Genomic DNA, 21000 nt, shown 5'->3' with positions numbered 1-21000 from the left:
TGCATACTTGATAGCTCCAAGACCTGTGTCCAAAATGGCACAGCCAGGAGGGCTTGTCTGCCAGAGAACGTACCATTCATCCCTCACTGTCTCTTTGCATTTTCTGGGCCAGCGATGGCAAACCGTTCCCTGGGCGTGTCTGTGCTGATGAGGAGTTAGATTAATGTAGTCAGTTGCTTCATCTGCTATTTATCTTAGACGGTTGTTCCACAATTTGTTTCCTTATTTTGGGTATCTCCATGGCTACATTCTGCCTCCCTCTTGAGACAGCAGGGGCAGGGATGCCATTTACAGTGTACTCTGACCTGGCTGTCATCCTCCTGTTCCCAGAGCACAGGCCTTCTGCTCTGTTTGCACTGCACAGCCCTCAGTGTTTACCAGTTTTACTGCTCTCAGCTGTGTTCTAGGTCACTTTTTTAACCCTTGCCTTACTGATTTTATGTTGGTCTCACATGTACATGGCTGTTCACGTTTCATTCACGCTGATCATAATTGTTCTGTTGCAGTCTGTGCATCAGCGAAGAGCTGTCACTGCAGAGGTCAGTGCACAACAGCAGGTCTCCTTTCAGACAGCAGATTAGTTATTAGGCCCTTGTTTTGCTCCAAGATACATCACTTACACCTAGTCAGAGAGACCTTGCTTGTGACTTATGAAGGCAAAATGCTATCCCACAGATCCCAGCAATGCCTGCAATTTAATAAGCAAATGCAGAAAACATGTTTTAAATTAGCTTTTTGTATTGGTATTAAAATACAATTTTTCCTTATCTGTGTGTCATTTAACTCTGCAACATTAGTTTGGGTGTGTCTCACAGGCTGCAATGCCAGTGGAAAAATCCAGCTGAGAGAAGGGTTGGTTCTTGTGCTGGCACCCTAGGCAGACATCAGGGTATGCCAGCAATGGTAGTGCATCAGGAGCGTGTACTCCACTACAGCCTGAGCTCACGGAAAGAGGCAACACCTCTCTCTTCCCTCGAGGCAGCGTGAGCCATTGTATAGCTAAGTGGAAAGCTGCTTCATGGAGTGGATCTAGATAAATGTTTATTGCCTTTTAGATTTTTTTACTGTTGTCAGGTGAGGTTTCTGCCGAATCAGCAAGCTGAGTTACGTGACTGATCAGGAGAGTGCTAGTGGAAAACAGAAGAGACGTATATACACAAAGGCAGGGGGAGGCAGCAGTGGGGCTGTGCTCATCCAGAGCAGTGCAAGTTGGTGTGGGGGAGCACTTTCAGTTAAGAGCTGTGGTCCGGTGAAAGAAAGAAAACGCTAATAAACTCCCGCAAAAATCGGCTTTGTGGAAGTCCAGATAAATGACATCCATAGCCCTTCCCTTATTCACTGATACAGTTACTCTATCCTAAAAGGCCACTAGGTTGGTCGGACAGGATTTTCCCTCGGTGGAACTGTGCTGGCTGTCTCGAATCACCCACCTCCCTATCCTCTATTGCTTTAGAAACATCATACACTTGGCTAATATTTTGTTTTAAGGAAAAGGAAAGATAATCCCAAGACAAATGGGCTGTCTGGACAAAAGCCACCAGGACTGAAGTCAGGACTGAGCAGTAACTGGGGAAGGGTAATTCTGGTAGTGGGAGACCCTGACCACCTTACTCAAAACGGACCCCAGACTCAAATGGAAGGAAGAACTGCACCTACACACCGATTAGCGTGAGAAGGGAGCTCTATAGCTAACAAATACGGGGTTGAAGTCTAATTAACAAAATACTTATGTAATTTGTAAGCAAGGAATGTTGATGTTGTTGTTAAAATGTATAGTGTCAAGTTTTATGATTGGTAAGCCAGCCTTTCGTGGGTCACCACCTATGTCCCTACGTTGTGCAAACTAGAATACAAATTAGAAATATCTCGCTGCGCGCCGGTTAACGACCCGTGTTCCGGACAGCACCCGGGGGCGATGACAGCGAGCAGGGGCAGGACCCTCTGGCAGTTGCACCGCCGCCGGCCGAGAGCGGGTCCCCCGCGGGGCCCCGCCCGCCCCCCTGCCCGGGCACCCCAGCACCGGCTGCGCCCGCTCCCTTCTTCCGCCTCCGCCCCGAGGCGGCGGCTGCGCGGGGCAGCGGCGGCGGCCCGGAAGCTCTTTGCGCTGCTGCCGCCGCTTCCGGGGCGGCTCGGCCCGGTCGGCGCGGCCGCGGGGCGGACATTTCCCGGAGCGGAGCTGCGGCGCCTCCTCCCCGCCGGCGGCCACAGCGGGCGGGTTCCTGCGGCTGGGCTGCGAGGCGGAAGAGGCGTCTGCGGCCGCCGCCGGCCCCGCCGGCAGGATGTTTTCCTTCTCCACCGTGCAGCCCCAGGTGAGCGGCTGGCGAAGCGCTCCGGCCCGGTGCCGTGCGCGGCTCGCCTTGCCCCGGGCCCGCTCCCGGCGGGGGCTCGCTCCGTGTCCGGGCGGAGGCGCTCGGAAGGCCCGGCGGCTGCGGGCAGCGACGGGAGGAGCCGCGTTCCTGCCTGCCACGTTCCCGGGGCTTTGGGCGTCAGCGCGGCCGCAGCTGGGAGAGGAGCGGGTGGGGGCTAGGGCGGTGTGCGGTCCGCATCGAGGAAAAAGATACATAAATTGGGGAGAGAGAGAGGGGTACAGTAAAAGTTTGGAAAGAGTAAAAGCATTCTGAAACGACGAAATAACCTTACATGGCGCTTTTTAGTGTCTGTTTTTGTAGCAGAAGCAAGGGGTGCTGACGTGTTACTACAGTTAAACTATGCTGTTAATTTTAACGGGTTCTTGTGAAAGCCAAGAGGAAATGACTTAGAAGAGTTAGTGGAGGGAAAACCATTGTAATTTGTTACACAGATCAGTCTAAACACAATCAGGAAGGCACCTTTAATTAGGCAATGAGTCTGATGGGACTGGTGAGTTTTATGGACTTTGATCTGAAACAGTGGTTTCGGTTTTATTTTTAAGTTTTGTATTAGTGTGTGATAGACTATAGGATTTGGTTCTTCTCTCCACACGTGGAGAATGTGTTTAAAGCTTTCATTAGAGTAGTGAAATGGAAGAGTTTATATGTTTCTAGGAAGGTGTCATTTCACCAGAGTGAGAAATGCAGATGGAAAGTCTGGTTAGTGGTTGGGATGCTGGCTTTGACCTCTAGAGGCTTTATGGTTTTGCCACAAACTGAGTCTAATTACAATTTTGTACAATTAGTTATGAAACAGTTTTCATGTCTCACAGCATTGTCTCTTTTGATCTGCTGTCTATTCAACACAGAGATGGTAGTCCTTGCAGGAGGACGTTCATAGACATCCCAATTGTGCTTCAGTCAGGAATTGCAATTAGGGATCATTCCAGTAGTCAGGGTTGTGTCCCAGCTCTTGGGACGTGTACAGAGTTTGAGGAGGTTCGGAACTGCTGGGGTCGTTTGTCCCATAGGTTCACAAGAGATGGAGTCGTGTCAGGAGGAGGAGCCCTGCTACTGGTGCACCTGGGCTTCTGTACTGATTCCTGAGGTGGAGTTGGCTGAATGCTGCCGAGCTGCAGATTTGACTGTCTGCTTTGTGGATTTCATTTTGATCCTTAAGCTGAAAGTGTGATCCTAAGGAAGAAAACATAAAGGCAACATTTGGGAATGGCTAATAATAATGCAAGAAAAAGTACAGATAATTCAAGTTATAAAAGTATTGCTTTAGAGATGAAAAGACGAGTTTCTAATCTGTCATACATGCTTAAACTTTCTCTTTTTTTCTCTTTAAAAAGAGGTGTCAGCTAACACTGTGGTGTTGAAGATAATGTGGTTTATAATAAGGTCCTCATTTAAAAGGCAGTGTACAAGATATGCTGTTATAAGTTAGAATTTGGAACAGAAGTATATTTAAATAGTTTAAACAAGTTTAAGTCCTTATCTATTTTTTTCCAGGCTACTGTTCCTCTGAGTCACCTTATCAATGCCTTTCATTCACCAAAAAACTCCACAACTTCTGCCAGCAAAGCATCCATACAGCCTGTCCAGAGGGACACCTCCCCAGAGCATGATCCTCAGAAGAGTGAGGTACAAAAAACCTTTTGAAAAAGCGATGGTTTAACTGATATTAAATCTGAATAATATGAGTTTAATTGAATGTAATATTTGACTGGTCTATAAAATAATGTAATATGACTAAACAAAACAGGATGTTAACATGTAGAATGTATCCTTTTGGCAGAACTGCAGTCAGTCAGTGTTTTGCTAGTAAGGATTCTACAAAATTACAGTATTTCATTTTAAAAAAGAGCTGGTACTTGTGTCAGTAATACTTTGCAAATGAGGAAGGGATTTGTTTTCATTTCCAGTTTAATAGTTCTTTCTGTAAAGTAGCAATAAGTTTTCTGTTAATAAACCCTATATTACCTTTTTATTCTGAGTTCTAGCAAAGTCTGTGTCATTATTGCTTGTGAGGAAATGGGGACTGTAACTTAAGACGTGTTGAAGTTTTTTGAGAGATTAAGTGGCATGGTTTCATGTTTGGTTTTATTTTTCTGTTAAAATATCTTTCATTATCATTGGGTATTTCTTGCTTTTGACGTTGAAAATTCAAACAGTGCCAAGTAGTATTAGATATTGCCACTTCTCTTTCAACTCACTTCTTATGAGGTTTGTAACTAAGCACTTTTTTGGGATGAAAACCATGGAATTTCTCAGTAACTGCAGAACCGTGGAAATCTGCATGGGTTGTACTGGTCACCACTGTGTTGTGATTCCATTGTTGGGTCTTTGTGGGGTTTTTTGGTTTGGTTGGTTTGGTTTTTTTCAGTCTGTATTTGCTTCTGGGGCTACTGAGAAATTTTTTCTCTAGGGTAACCGTCTGTAAATTTTTCACATTTATTTCTATTTTTCAGTCTGTATTTAAAAATTTAAGAGATCTGGGATTGTCTGATTTGAAAGCTAACCAGTTCAGAGAGTTGGTGAACAGGCTGCTTCCTGGCTACTGTACAGAAAGCAAAGTCTCCTCGCAGTGGCACACGTCATATGTCTCTGCTCAGTCCTTCTTTGAAAATAAGCATGGTATGTTTGAGTGAAGTGTTTGTGAGAGTTAAATTACAAAGATGAATACAGTTATTCTTCAGTTTAATCTCTTGTGCTGTAGATAATTTGTAGTTAAATGTATTTAATAAAGAGTGTTAATGGATTCTTTCCTGTATATAGCTTGTCTCTGTAAACTTGAGAAATTTAGAAAATTGAACTAATTGTTTCTTTGGATTTGAGTTTGGTTGCTGTTAAACTTTTCTGAACTCAGCTCTATCTCTTAATGATGAGCCTGAGCTGTGAATATACCACCAGTTTATTTCATCAAGACATTAGATTTTGCTAATCTACTTATGTCATAGACATCCCTAGATTACATTTTTATCAATTTTTTACTTAAAGGAATGTGACACAAAGATACTAATTAGAAAGGAATTCAAGGTAGCAAGCTGTTAATACTCCATGTAGAGTATTTCATTGCTGAAATAAACAAGAGTAGTTCCTTGCAGGTGAAGGTGTTTTGTTGGAATTAGTCTAAAATGAAGGAATACCATCGCAGATGCTTAAAAGTGTATTAGAAAAAGAAGTATATAGCTGGCATTTGAGATACTGTCTATATAGTACTGCATTAGAAAGAAGGAGTGTAAGGAATAATATTGCAGAGCTGCTGTTAGAGAAAAGATTTTAAATTGCATTGTGTTGTGAGATACAAAAAAAAATTAGCTCACTGACAATTGCCTGAAAGCATATAAATACTTGGAAATGCTTCAAAGCTTTGATAGATGTTCTGGAAATTTGTTTAATTAAAGATGCCTGGAGTACTATAGTAAAATAGAATTAATATTTTAAAAACTAAAAAGCAAACTGTGCAAGAAGTAATGTTAAGTTGCCATTTAAGACATGGTGTATTTACACTTTGTTGTATCTTTTTGCAGGTTTTGTGGATGTTTTCAGTGCTTTACGCTCATCTTGTTTGTACGGACAACATCCTCATCCCCTCCAAAATTTCTGTTCAGATGTTCGGTGTTGGCCAGGTATAAAGCATTAAACTACACTGGTTTTAATTTGTCTGTTCTGGAAAAGTATTTTTGGATTTGTTGTAGAGGCATCACTCAGGAAATACCAGTAAGCTTCCAGGAGAAACTTAGGTCAATATTAACACTTTAAATCATGAAGTTATTTTTTGCACTTGAGTAGTGTATTTCCAGAATTTAGTAATCACCATGTTGTTCCAAGATGTCAGTATTTGTGGATTGTAATCTCAAAAGACCACAGATGAATTGACTATTTTTGAATCAATAAATATGTTGAATTCAGTACTCATCCAGTTGAATTTTCTGAGGGGTTTGGTGACTGGTGGCATTAGTGAAAACATAATAAACAGTTCAGGAAGTTCAGGTATTGTCTAAATTCAGTTCTTCTGATGCCATCTGTAGGTATATCTATGTTTGTATCCTGTGGCAAAGAGAAATGCTGACAGTATGGAGATAGCCCAGTAATGAGTCACAAGGAAGGGGGCAGATTTTTAAGCATTTTATACAGGGGATCTGAGGTTTTAGTTAGCAGAATAAAAGGCAAGGAGTGATCCAATTGCTGTTGGAGCCATATCAGTTACCCTTCTCATATACACCTCAAAGAAGAGACAACAATCCCAAGTAAAAGCAAATGAAATAAAACCTGTTTGAAAATTTTCACATTGAGAATGGTTAAGTTCTGAAACAGATCATGTGGAGAAGTTTGGTTATCTTAATCCTTGGGGATTTTCAAAACCGAGCTGGACAAGGTCCAGCACTACCTGATCAAATGTTAGACCTTTTTTGAGCAGGACTCAAGGGTCAGCTGCAGAAGTTCTTTTTATCTGGTGCTGTTCTAGAACAACAAATAGCTTAGTGAAACCAGTCTAATTGACTGGTGTTGCTGTTTATTTTAAAATGTAGTAGTAAAAGAAGGAAAACGTTCACTTGTGGTAAAATGTCCCTCACAAGGTTTCTGATGTGGTAGGAGAGAACTTAGAGTGTCATTAGCTCACTGTGATTAAAGGGTCTCGTTTCTTTTGTCACTAAGGAAGTTAACAGTACACTGAAACCATTCCAGTTCTCCTCAGGGCATTTTACCAGCAGAGCTCACAAAGCATTATTCCCATCCTTCTGCATTTGCTTCTGAATGTTTCATTTTTGTCAGCCTGCCTGGATTTAACTGTCTGAATGTCTCCTCTTCCCTGAGTTGGCCAATTAGCTATAATTTACAACATGAACCCAGATTATTTTAACTTGAAAATTTATGTGAAATAGAAGTTTACTGGCCGGGTCAGATGACAAATAGAGTTCGTGATTACATAACTATCCATTTACAGTACAGTGGATATGTTGGGAAGATTATATTCCATATTCTTTCATATAATAGTTTCAGAAATTTCTTAAGACTTTTTTTTTTTGGTAGTGGTAATAATGATTAGGTTTTAACTTCTGTTTATTCTTACTACATAAAGTTTACATACAGACACGGAACTTTAAGACTCTGAGATCAAGATCAAGACGTCTGCAGTCAACATCTGATCAATTCACAGAAACAAAAAGTTCACTTTCTTCAATTTTGAAGGTAAATATAAGTAACATTAAGTTGTTTTGGGCTTACTCAAACCACCTCTTTCTCTTGACTAAACCTTCAAAATTTACCAGGGGTGTTTTCTTTCACTAGCATGAAAATAATTCCTAATTCTAAAACTTGAGCTAATGGCAGTGTATTGTTTTTTCTTATTAATGCATATATTTGTTCCATATATCACCAATTATTTGAATTTTTAGGAGATCAGTTTCAGCATATAACTATGGTTTTAACTCTAGAAATTAAATTCTTTATTTTCTGTTTCTAAAACAGAATATAAACTAAAAATAGCTTCAAGTCAAAGGAATTATTTCTTTGAGCAGAAATACAGCTAGTTTAACATACAAGAATGTGTGTTTTCAAGTCAGCAGATAATTATCCAAAGCAGTAACAAAATCAAGTTAACCTGGGTACTTTTTGCTTCTAATTGCTGATTGTACAGAAGTCAGGCTAACTAAGGCTTTTCATTTAACTCTGTGTGTAAATTATCTTTGAACTCTTCCCTTCTTCTAGGCATATGTGGTTTATTTCATCTGGGGACTAGATGTACTGTGGATAAAGATAAAACCAGAGCTACCTCCATGCAGTGCTGCTCTGAAATTTGACAGGGCATATAAGATGTATTTGCTTAAGCTCCATCAAAGTGATACTTGCAAAGATATTTTGCAATTGGAAATAAAGCAAGAAGCTTAAGCTAATAAGTCCCACTGAATGCAGTGAACAAAGCTGGCTGTGTACAGATCTGTCTTAGGGTATGTTTTCAGTTTGGAACTGGGATCCAGGAGGGCTCAGCAAAAATGGGAATGCCTGTGCTCAAACCATGGGGATTCACACTTGAGCTACTGGCCTGTACCCTCTAACTAACCCAGTAGCACGTGAATTATATGCCGTTGAAATTTTATTTTTTTCCTATCACCCATGTTGGCCAGCTGGTAAGTTAATTGTTTATGAAAACTTGGTGTATACTAACACTGCTTTGGAAAACATTGCAGGGTTTTATCCTGAGAAAGCGACGAATTGATGTTGAAAACTTAGACACACTAATGAAAACAAAAAACATCCCAGAGGCACACCAGGATGCTTTTAAAACTGGTTTTGCAGAAGGCTTTTTGAAAGCACAGGTATTCCTGCAAAAAACACTTGGTAAGTTGTTTTAATTCACATATCTTGTCTTTGCAATTAGAAAGTATTTATTTTAGCCCATGTTAAATATGTTTTTATTTTCTTTTACAGATTCCTTAAGAAGATCACGTTTGCTTTCTTTCTTTCTCTTCGTTCTTTGTTTTTATCTTGCTATATATTCATCATTTTTACCTGGGAAAGGTTCCTTTTCTGATGCTGGTTAGTTAATGTTTTTTTTCACACTGTTTCACTTGTGTTGTTTCTTCCAACAGTTTTAGCATAAATTAAATATGTTTTGGCATTGTGATTGGTTTTTATTAGTACACTGAAAAGTTATCCTAAGAGTTATTTACTGCTTCTGGCTACAGCCTTTCAGATGACAGTGCAACAAAACGTTTATGAAAACAAAAATGTTCTGTGTCAGTATAATTACTGTGTTTCTTTTGGTGAAGTAGTAACATGGAACCAGAGAAGTCAGACTGGTCACCAGTTAGGTATTTGACTTTCAGTTTAGATTATGTGTTACCTAGATCAGCTGTAAGCAAGATAGTTTGAATTTTCAATCTGTAATCACAGCCTAGTTTATAGCAACCAGGAACTTGTGTTGCTAAATTGCCATCTTGAGAAACCTCTTGGAAATAGTGGAACAATCAAAAGGCTGAGCTAACGTAACTGGAGATGTTCAACTTGATGCTTAGTTATCACCTGGGTCTCAAGAAAGTTAGGATATGTATAGAAACACTGAGGGAGAAGTTCTGGCTTTGTGTACATGCTTCTGGATGAGGAGCTTTCTGTACTACACGTGACTAAAAAGCATATCACTGAATTAATTGCAAATATTTTAAAGATTTTTTTGAAACATAAATCTTATTCCTGCTGGACAGTTGTAAATGAACACATGCCCTGTCAAAAGGGCAGGTATAAGGTCAGTGTCTTACTGGCATGTGTTCGGGTGCAGCACTCAGTCTTGCAATGAAATGACTTTGTGTGTAAATTTGTTGTTCGTCATCTGCTGTTTGCTCTTAGTACGCTTTCGAACATCAAGTATCTTTGATGCAGCAGTTGATCCAATCCAGCTGAAAAATGTCACCTTCGAACATGTTAAAGGGGTAAGAGCAAAAGTAAAATGTGTGCAAGTTCTTGTTTTAAGTAATCATTGTGAGTCTGATGTTTAGCTAATCATTATGAATGTCTTAGTCTGTTCAAGAAATTTCTTTGTAGTAAGTGAAGCTTTATATGCATTGACCACTCCAAGGTGAAGGAACCACTCTTTTTTAACTTTGTTTTAACCACTCTTTTTCTACTTTGTTTTTGTGGAATTCAATACCTCATAAAAGGTGCACTCTACTTGTTGAATAACATTTTTAAAGACTATAATAGGAAATGGCAGGCCATAAATATCAATATTAATCTACCTTTTCCAGAAGTTAATTGGCATATGAAGATGATAATGCCATTTGGTCATTTGTCTCTTAGTACCATCTCTTTCAGGCAGTATTATTGGGACAGGAGATAGGGAGATTCCCAGAAAGAAGTGGGCATGTCACTGCTGATAGGATACCTCTATTTTTTCTGTTCAATTGTTCTTTGACTATTAGTGGCAAAATGAGGACCTCCCTCTTTCCTTCCCCTTGGACAAATAGATAGAATTAGTCTCTTTTTAATTAAAAAGACTAATATTTTAATTTGGAATTTTTGATTTTGTGTTTATTTCTTTGGTCATACCTGGTCTTGAACTGTTTGGTTGTTCCTTCAGTGTTACTGAGTTTAATGTTTACTTAGTCCTGCAAACAGTTTTAGGATAGGTTGAATTAAATATTGGTATCCACACAAATTCTGTGGTACACTTTAATCTTTTTCTGTTTGTATTTTTTTTCAATACACAATTAGGGACTTAATCTCTAATAGAAAACTTACATAGAAAAACATGCAGTGTTTTATAAATGCTTATTTTATGGCATGTTTTTCATGTATAGGTTGAAGAAGCTAAGCAGGAATTGCAAGAAGTAGTGGAATTTCTGAAAAACCCCCACAAATTTACTGTATTAGGAGGTAAACTTCCAAAAGGTAAGAATAATTGCTCAGCAGAAGTTAAAAACCTATGTAGCCATAGCTGTGAGGCATGTTCTGTACTGAGTGACTACTTTACAGCCTAGTTTCTTACTATTTCTTCATGTATTATGCAAACTAAAATTTTGAGGTTAGACAAAATTTACTGTGCCTTATTCAGTTATTGAACTAATAAACAGTGGTATTTTGTCCTGTAAAGCAGGAGGGTTTATTAACTGAACTCTTAAAAGGCTTTTATTTCTTCCTTATGGCTTTTAGCACCTTTAGTGCCTAACTGCTTTAGATAGTTCAGAAACCAATGTTTTTATGTAAAAGGATGATTAAGATCATAGTGGAAATCCACATAAATCCGAAATGCATAGATCTGAGAAATCTGTTTCCTGTTAGTGCTCTACACTGTTTAAAGACAGTTACTTGGAAGGATTTAATTAAAAAAAAAATTCCACAAAAACAGCCAGGAAAATATCAGTCTGAAGCAAACACTATTAGGGATTCAGCTGCTAAACTCAACATTAAATCTGCAGAGTATTTCAGGCTTCTGTTTTGATGGTCTTACAAGTCCTTGTTGTTGTTTAAATATGGATCAAATTGTATCTAGATCTGTTCCAGGAAGCTCCTTCAGACTGGCAGTAATGAGCACTACCTGAAATGGGCTCTTAGCACCTTTTGGGAGCCAAGTGTACATTATTTCCTCTAACGCATGGAAGAAACTACTCATATAAGAAGACTGTGTGGGTGTGGTGGTTTTGTTGGGTTTTTTGTTTGTCTTTAGGCATTTTGTTAGTTGGACCACCTGGTACTGGCAAGACGCTCCTTGCGCGGGCTGTGGCGGGGGAAGCCGATGTTCCATTCTATTACGCGTCCGGCTCCGAGTTTGATGAGATGTTTGTTGGGGTGGGAGCCAGTCGCATCCGGAGCCTCTTCAGTAAGTTAAATATTCCTGGGTTTGAAATCTTTTCGCATGTAAGATTAATAAGTATTCAGTGTTGTTTACATGGCTTGATTAGTTACAATTCTGGTTACTGGAAAGTAGTCATGTATGAGACAAATAAAGCTTTAATTGTGTAGGTAAATGTCCCAATTCTGTGAGCATCAGTTAACTGTAACTTCTTCCTACCCATCACATGAAATGATAGCTAAACTTATAACTGATTTTACAATGGTCCCAGAGAGAAGTAGTAATTTAATTAGAAATATAATGTTCTATACACTAAATTGAAGATTTGAAATTGTAATGTACTTAGTCATATATAAATTCTAGAAAATTTTAATTGTAAATGTAAGATGAAAAAATTGAGTTAACCTTCTCAATTACTGCCCCCATATTTAGATTTTTTTTACTCTGAATTAAAGCTTTATGGCATCGTGGCATGGAAATAAGCTGACATTTCCTTTCGCAGACCCATCGGCAGGATAACAAAACCTTCAAAACTAATGTTTAGATTTATAGCTTTCACAGAAGAGACTTCCTGTTTTAAGTGTGAAAATATTATTGGGGAAGAGAAAATCCAGCTTCCCTCTTAAATGGAAGATTGATAGGGTCAAATTTATACAATTTACAAAGTAATTTGCATTTGTAGAAAAAATGTCAATTTACATGGATGGAGTGCAAAATATAATGCACCTTAGTGCCTTAAAAATGCATTTCCTTCTGTTGACTACAGAAGTGTGGACACCTGACTGGTAATATTAATGTTACAGATATGTCTGGGGGGTAAAATTAATTGCATCCTGGTATGCATGTACCAATTGATGGTCTTCATGCTTATTACAGCACTTTTATTTTGTGTTTTAATACCTGTAAACTTGAGTGTGAGCCCTTCATTGTAAAATAACAAGAAGTTCTATTAAAGTAATTTAGTGTTGAGACCATCAAGTTTTATATTGTTTTTATTTAATAGGCAAATATTCTCTACCTAAGCCTATAAAATAAACTCTTGTAAGAAGTTCATACAAAATAGGACAATTTCATAGTTTATTTTACTAGTGATTTCTTGTAGCCTGATAAGAATAAGCTGATAAGGAAATATATTTTTGAAATCGCAAGATAAAGAGAGTGAAGATTCTCTTTCCTTTTTTTAAGACTAAAAGCAAGACAGTTTTTGTGATGTCTAATAGAACACTCTGTAATCCAGGAATAACAGAAACAGTAGAATCCTGAACTACCTGATAGACTGTCTGTTCCTTTGTGTGGTTCAAGGTTCCTTCTGCTATTTTCCTTTTGTCAGGGGAAGCAAAAGCAAATGCACCTTGTGTTATTTTCATTGATGAATTGGACTCTGTTGGTGGGAAGAGAATTGAATCTCCAATGCACCCCTATTCAAGACAGACCATTAATCAACTCCTTGCTGAAATGGATGGGTAAATATGTGAATTCTGAGGGCACAAAAAGTGCTTGACTGACTGGTATTTTTGGTATGTGGGTGAACTTTTTCTTCTTGTCAGCTTTGAAGTTTTGTGTAATTTTTTGTAATGCTTTTAAGGATATATATTTAATATGCTTTTATGGCTATTTTCTAGTACTACCAACAGTAGCATTAATGGACTTACTGTAAAGAATATAGAAGCTTTTGAGTTGTATTTGCACAACAGCTGCAGTTTATTTTAAATAATTTCTAAGTTTTTTAGCCTGGTTATATATCTAAAGGAAAGAAGCTCAACACAGAGATTAGACCATGTTTTTAACCAGTTGCTGAGTTTAACATGGTCATTCTTAGATCACATGTTTTAGTGTGAAAGCATGTTTTTGACTGGCCAGTAAGGTCAGTAACAGTAGTTACTGACAAAATTGTAAATTCTGTGTCCAGAAAAAAAATAAATCACACTTTGTTTTCCACACAGCTTTAAACCAAATGAAGGTGTTGTTATTATTGGTGCCACAAACTTCCCTGAAGCATTAGACAAGTGAGTATAATTCATTGCTTGTTTTACAGACCATATAGTAAAAAATGCCTGCAACAAAACCAAAGTTGCTTGTGAAAATCTTCAAGTATTGCACTGTCATAGCTGGAGTTCTCCCTCTTAAAAAGGATGTGTATTGACTGGTTTTTGGCATTTAATAGGTTGCAGAGTTAAATATGGAGAAATAATTAATATGTTTCTAAACATTTGAAATTTCTGCAAGTTTTTCAGCTAAATTGATAAGCTGCATTCCTTGTTCGGAACACAAAATTTTCAAATGCAAAAAAACCCTTTAAAATTAGTTGTCAATAAATACCTTTAATCTGTCGTTTTACAAGCAGATAAGAAAAACATGTTCTTTTCATATGTGTAGATATCTTTAGAACCAGCAATGGATTTTTGTTCCTTGATATACATTAGTAAGTTTCCTGCAGTATTTTTGAGTCAATGTACTAAATTGTCATTTCCCTTAGTGCTCTAATACGTCCTGGTCGCTTTGATATGCAAGTTACTGTTCCCAAGCCTGATGTAAGAGGTCGCACGGAAATTTTGAAGTGGTACCTTAATAAAATCAAGTATGACCCATGTAAGTAAATATTTTACTGTAGTCTTTTTATGTAACAGATTTTATACTGGATCTGCCCCCTCAGATTAGTCCTTTGTTCCATTAGCAGTTGTGGCTTTACTGCATCAATAAAGAAGACAAAAATTGTCTCCTATGTCGTGTTTCTCTGTGGTCCTTAAGAGTTCATAGTGTCTTGAGAATTAAGCTTAATTTCTTTTAAAACTGATTTGTTCGTTTATTATTTTTGTTTGTTTAATGCATCATTTTTTAATAGAATATGATTCTTGCTTAAAATTTCAGGAGCAATATGGACTCTAATAAACAAAATGGTTTTGCTTTGGTTTTTTTTCTTCCCCTACAGCTGTTGATCCGGAAATAATTGCACGAGGCACAGTAGGATTTTCTGGAGCAGAGCTTGAAAATCTTGTAAATCAAGCTGCCTTAAAGGCAGCTGTGGATGGAAAAGATATGGTAACCATGAAAGAACTAGAATTCTCAAAGGACAAAATTCTAATGGGTAGGATTTTATACAAAAGACATTAATGTATATTACAATTCATTAATGTATATTACTATTTTCTTACATGATAAGGACTTTTACAGGGGAATAGAGAAGTTTTTATGGTGTTGTTTTCAGATTGTTGCACTGTGGCTTTTTTTTTTGTTGTTGTTTTTTTTTTTTGTTTGTTTGTTTGGTTTGGTTTTTTTAATAGTGGGGTTGGGGGGGATTTCTTTGTTTGTTTGTATTTTTTTTTTAACAAATAAAGTTTCCTATTAGTTATTTCTGAATAGAACCTTCTGAGACCAGAGAGTAGTATGTAAAATTTAGTGTAGAATACATTCTTTAAAATTTCATACCATTTTTAAAATTAAAAATGCTGCATGTCCTACTTCAGCCTGGAGGGAGACACAGGCTTGATTTCTTATCCTTCCCTTATGGATGACCAGAAATCTGGAGCGTCTGTTTAACTTCTCATGTGGTAGCACAAATCTTAAACATCTTAGACATAACCACTATAAATCTGGTGTATTCATGCTTGAGAGAGGAAATGGAGTTTTCTCAGATACTTAGACTGCATTTTAAATCTACTACTTTAAAAGCAGCTTGTCTGTAGAATATGTTTGGGTCCATTGTTTTAGACATTGAAATCTGACTCGTAAACATTTTGCACTTAAGTATTGGTTCCCTTTGATCACTTGCTGTTCCTTGGCTGCTTTGTGCCCTGTTTGAGTTTATGTAGGGTGTGGATTGCAGTGGCCAGCTGTACAAAAAGGTGTATTTAATGTTCCTCTGTTTCAGGACCTGAGCGTAGAAGTGTAGAAATTGATGAGAAGAACAAAACCATCACAGCTTACCATGAGTCTGGACATGCTATCATTGCCTATTACACCAAGGATGCCATGCCGATCAACAAGGCCACAATCATGACACGAGGAACAACACTGGGACATGTGAGTGTTTCTTCATCCATTTTTTAGTATTTTTAAATTTTGTTTAGTTTATTAATACTTCTTTATTTAGTTTTATGTTGGTTTGGTGGTATAGAAGAATTTGTAACGATGCTATGTGCTGTGATTATGTTAATGAATATTGTAGTCTTTTGAAATACTCAGGTATGAGCAGTCTCTTGGGAAAACCCAAGGTCATCCTTTCTGTGTAATAAAAAGCTTTCTTTCTTCATTTTTTAATCAATTATTGGGCACTGGTATAACAGTTCACATGTACAAGGCAATAGGAATATAAGTAAGTTTCATTTTGCTGCAGTTGAAATAGCACCCAACAGCAAAATTTTGAAGAACACCTAAAGGACTGGTAGGTAGAAGCTCAACTGTACTTATAACACAGAATCCTTTATCAGGTTGTTCTTTGTTCAGTTTGGCTTTTTTAAGCTTCATTGGTTACCTGCCTTGTTTTTTTGCATAGATATCCATAAGTTTTTCTTTTTTGCCTGTATCTACCAAGCATTTGAACAGAAAAATATTTCTATTATGTCTCTTCCTGTTGAACTTTTTCAAGTTAATGTGTTCAGTTAATGAAAACCACTGGTCTGAATCCTCTGGGCAAGTTGATTTGTTCTGTTTCTTCTGGCAGTAGTTGCTCACATTGATGGGGTGCTCAGGGTCTGAGGAGGCTGTTCCAGTCGTTCCACTGATCACCTCCAAGCAGTCCTGATGAATGCATATACTAGAGGCATGCCAGAGCATGCAAAGTGTTACATAAAATCTTTATCTGCTTCAGATATAAACAAGAATATTTTTGAGATTACTTCAGTACTTCTTCAGTTTTTGGTAGCTGACCACAGTTCTGTACCTTACAGGTATCTTTGCTCCCAGAAAATGACAGATGGAGTGAAACTAGATCCCAGTTGCTCGCACAGATGGATGTCTGTATGGGAGGAAGAGTAGCAGAAGAGCTCATATTTGGAAGTGATCACATCACAACAGGTCAGCTAATTGGTAGTTAAAAGAGTTTTTGATCATGGGTGTGGGCTGGCATATTTAATGTGGTTTCAGTAATGTAACTTGGATCTGTTTGCTCTCAGGTGCTTCCAGTGATTTTGACAATGCTACCAAAATTGCAAGACTGATGGTGACTCGATTTGGAATGAGTGAGAAGGTAGTATCATCAATCCTTTAATATTTATATGGAGTAAAACCAAGTTCTGTTCTCTAGCTAAAGCCTATTTGTCTGTCACTGATCTTTGAGATTAGGGTAAGTAGTTATCACAAAAAGAGTAAGCCTTATGACCTGGTCTGATATAGAGAGCTCAACTAGAAATCCTGTGTATGACAGTTAAAAAAATTACCTCGCAGGATTTTCACTTCAGAATTGCCTTGAAAATCTCAAATATCTTCAGGAAATAGTTATACTAAAGCCAGACATTTCGGAATTGAAGATAATTCTGAGTCTGGGAGGGCAAAGGAGGTAACAAAAGTGAGTTTTCTGGACTTTAGAAGGTTCTTTAGTCATGTTGATTGTTTATCAAGTATTAGTAGTCTAGGCATTTTGTTTTGGTTTTTGAGTAAGAAAGCACCTAATTAGGATCTGTACTGTGACCTATTGAAACACAATTCTGCAGTAACTACACAGTTGATGGATAGGCTTGTTTTGCTTCTGCTTAGAGCACTAGAGCAGGCATTTGACTCATGATTTTGTTTGCATGCAGAAGCAGTAGGTGCTGAAACTCCTAGAGTTTTATGTGTATGACTGCAACAGTAGCAAGATAAAGATATTTTTGTTGTTGTTTAGCTGGGTGTTATGACCTACACTGATCCGGGGAAAGTCAGCCCGGAAACCCAGTCTGCAATTGAACAGGAAGTGAGGACACTTCTACGGGTAAGAGCCTCTCCCCCTCCACTCTCATATTCTGAGATCAATTGAACACCTGCTTGATTGATTACTTCATTTAAGTCGTGTATACTGGTGAAAATACACCAGTGGATGGAAGTATTCCCCAGTATTTAATGTAGCTGCAACTTTGAATCTCTGCATATCAAAACTTGTTGGTGATTGTCATGCACAAGTAGCGTAAATCAAGTTGGTGGTGTTGGGCTCTTTAATATACTCTTTAACACTTCTGTTTGGTCAGGATTTGTATTTTTCCTATTCAATTCACAGAGAAAGTATGGCTACAAATTGTTTTAGAACAGATGTGGATGTTTTATGTTACTTTCACATTTCATTCCTCCCAAGAGAAGTAATTTTGTATAAAATCACAGGAATGGCCATATCAGATCAGAATATTGCCTCCAGTATCCTGTTCCTCACACTGATCAGTGTCAGATGCTTGGGGAAATTTGTAACATTTGATAATCACTGGACTTCCTGATCACTGTTCTGGTAAACTGAGTTTGGTACAGGCAGGAGGATTACTTGTAACATTTAAATGAATAGCACTTTTCCTGTAGTTGTTTTTGAACTGATTTGGCCTTGTGAGAACTACCAGGGTAGAACTAAAAGTTGAAGCTGGTAATGCTGGCAGTGCACATCCACTTGCAGCAACTGGTGACTTAGTGCAGCTGGTAGCTTTCAGCTTTCTAAAACTACATAGTGTTTTGAGTTTTATAAATATTTAAAAATGCTTGTCTTTGAGGAAAAAATCTGTGAATGCTGTAGCTTTGCTCATAGTGCAAAAAAATTGTTATAAAAATCAGGAAATTTTTCAGTAAGTCTTTTCTAAGTCATATGTAACAATACTAAGGTTTATCTCAGGACTTTGTTTTTAGCCCTACTTGTGCAAAATGCACAGGTGGCATAAAGTGGTTGCTTTTCATTAATTATGCTGGCTGTATTTTAAAGCTTTGTGAATCAGGAGCCATGCTAGCTTTGGAATATAAGGCACAAGTTAAAATGTTTGTCTCAAGCTGTATTTACCTGGAAACAATTTTTAAAGTGGGATCTTGCTGTTGTTTTTGTTGTAAACTCTTAAAATCTCCTTCTACATGTTCTTCAAATTAGGACTCCTATGAGCGAGCGAAGAACATCCTGAAGACTCATGCAAAAGAACACAAGAATTTAGCAGAAGCTTTATTGAAATATGAGACTTTGGATGCCAAAGAAATCCAAATGGTTCTAGAGGGAAAAAAACTAGAAGTAAGATGATAACTTCTGGGATATGTAACTGATAATTTGAAGAATGTACATCTAGCAATGCAGTAGTCTTACGCAGCATAGCCTTTTTTTCTCTTCCTGATGTGTGTATGGCATTAGTGTCACTTTAATATTAGTCTGTCTCTTGTGAGCTTCTGTTACCCATCTATTTGTTGTGTCTCATCAGAATAAGACACAAAATAAAGCAAGTTCCTCATCCTCTGCTCCTTATACTCTTCGCACAAGAAGTTATTCAGAAGGATAAATCTCAGGGTTGAATTCAGCATTTTGATTCAATCAAATGTGTTGAAGCTGAGCAGAAAAACATGCAGATCCACTGGTGTGTGTTGGCACAGCTTCCTGGGCCGTGCTGCTACATGTGTGTTTGAAGTGATACCTCACAATGTGTGCGCTGGGATGTTATGGTGAGTGACAGACTGAGATGTAAAGCAATAGTATGTTGTGTAGCTATTGCTCATACTCTGTTTGAGGTTAGAGACCACTATTAAAGACTTCTTATTTAGAAATGTAACAAAACATCTCAAAGAATGAACAAGCTAGATGGTTGGGAGCACCATGCTAGACAAAAATGTTAGTGGTCATGTTTCCAGTACTCTTGGGGTTAAAATACACATATGTATGGCTGGGAGAGAAATTGCAAAAACAACAGGCTAAATGTGTCTAAGCCTCTTTGGACCATGTTTTGGGTGAAAGTATAGCAGGGATAAGAGAAATACCTGTGACCTCTGATGTGCTGCTGACAAGTTTCTTAAAATTTTTATTACTGCAGTAGACAGATGACAGTGCTTTGATGACAGTGCTTTTACACTGCTGGAAATTCTACAGAACTAGTTTCTATTAATACTATGTATGGTGTTTGATAATCCAACAGATAATCTCTTCGAAGAGGACAACGTCACTCACGAAAAAGTAATTCAGAAAATGTTTGAAGCATGTGTTGTTTCAAATAACATTTCTAGTTCTGTTCTATGGTAGAAGTAGGGAAATAAAACCTTTTCTTTCAACCCTTACAGAAACCTTGGGAAATTCTAAGAAAATACAAAAAAAGGTTTTGAAAACAAGACTGGTTTCCAATCAAGTGGAAGTGATGGCTAGCAATTATATACCAGTATTCCTCTGATCTCATGGAACTGGATTTTAGGAATAACACATCTTGATCATAATCCTTCTGCACAATCAGTTGTAGTTTGTGGGATTACAAGCTTCTGTTGCAGAGATGGCATGTATTAGCATGTTAATGTTGAGGGTTACCATATTTGGACATTAAAATAGTTGGGCTGGTGCCAAGAAATGTGAATGGAAACTGGTAGCTACACCTAAAACTAGAAGTAACATAGTATTTTAGAATTTTCTGAGTGTAATGCTTGATTATAACCTTGTTTTTTTAGTAAAAGCACATGCTTTTTTTATTCCCCTTTCAAAGGAAGATCAACTTTCTTTTTTGCCTCTTTTTGTCAATTTACTATAGTGGCATCCTGCTCAGCGTGGGAGAACTTCCAAATATTATAAAACGGTATAGGAAATGTCTAGGCTGACTAGTTACAGTTGTACATGTATTTTGGAAATATGCCAATAGAAACAGAAGTATACTGCATATTTGACATCTGGTTTTGGAGTAATAAAGGTTAATTTTAATTATGCACATTGGTTTTCTTCTTATTTACTGTAAATTGCTATAAAATGTAATACCAAGTTCCCTAGTATGTAAATTGAGGTGTATACAACATTTAAAATTGTAAATAAATTTAAGAATTATGGCAAAATTGCACTCTCTCTAAGTGAGATTTCTAGGGAATGTTCTCCCTAGAAATTCACACCTTTTTTCAATTGCTGCTTCAGTAGTGGGACTTGGAGGGGATCTTTTCCAGCTAAATAATGTGAATTTGCATTTAAGAGAAGCAAAAAATCTTTTTCTTCTTTGAAGCTACTAAAATCTGTATTGAATGATCTTATTTATGGGGGTAAGTTTTTGAAGTCCAACTTTTCTTATTCAAAAGCTTCTTGCTGTGTGCACAGTATAGTATCAACAAGAAAAAAAAAAAGTGATGTATCATTGGGTTCATGAAAGATTATTACAAGATTAGCCATAAAGTGTAAAGGGTATCTTTGCTTTCTGGCCAACTTAACAGCACAAGTATTACTGAAGAGTTTACTGTCATTCCTAGTTGGTTTTGTGT

General features: G+C 37.7%; 1 protein-coding gene across 1 annotated transcript; it reads left to right on the top strand.

The window, feature by feature from the left end:
- Positions 1-2097: 2097 nt before the first annotated feature.
- Positions 2098-20465, top strand: YME1L1 (YME1 like 1 ATPase). Its single transcript, XM_071428768.1, has 19 exons — positions 2098-2309; positions 3864-3995; positions 4823-4988; positions 5885-5983; positions 7438-7547; positions 8546-8696; positions 8787-8894; positions 9702-9784; positions 10652-10742; positions 11518-11670; positions 12974-13106; positions 13587-13649; positions 14120-14232; positions 14573-14728; positions 15512-15663; positions 16530-16656; positions 16755-16828; positions 17462-17548; positions 18671-20465. The coding sequence occupies exons 1-19, from the start codon at positions 2280-2282 to the stop codon at positions 18812-18814; spliced, it is 2172 nt and encodes a 723-aa protein (XP_071284869.1). The 5' UTR covers positions 2098-2279; the 3' UTR covers positions 18815-20465.
- The last annotated feature ends 535 nt before the right edge of the window (positions 20466-21000 follow it).

This window comes from Agelaius tricolor, unplaced genomic scaffold (genome assembly GCF_023055355.1).
Source record: "Agelaius tricolor isolate 1412-34295 unplaced genomic scaffold, bAgeTri1.0.p SCAF_6, whole genome shotgun sequence".
Taxonomy (NCBI): domain Eukaryota; kingdom Metazoa; phylum Chordata; class Aves; order Passeriformes; family Icteridae; genus Agelaius; species Agelaius tricolor.
The sequence above is the reverse complement of the archived record's forward strand: the minus strand, read 5'-3'. Positions and strand labels throughout refer to the sequence as shown.

Bases quoted from the DNA above. Each gene is read 5' to 3' on its own strand.
- YME1L1 (XM_071428768.1), top strand. From the start codon at position 2,280: ATGTTTTCCTTCTCCACCGTGCAGCCCCAG. The intron at 3,996-4,822 runs GTACAAAAAACC...TCTATTTTTCAG, and splicing joins ATGATCCTCAGAAGAGTGAG to TCTGTATTTAAAAATTTAAG. The intron at 7,548-8,545 runs GTAAATATAAGT...AAAACATTGCAG, and splicing joins CACTTTCTTCAATTTTGAAG to GGTTTTATCCTGAGAAAGCG.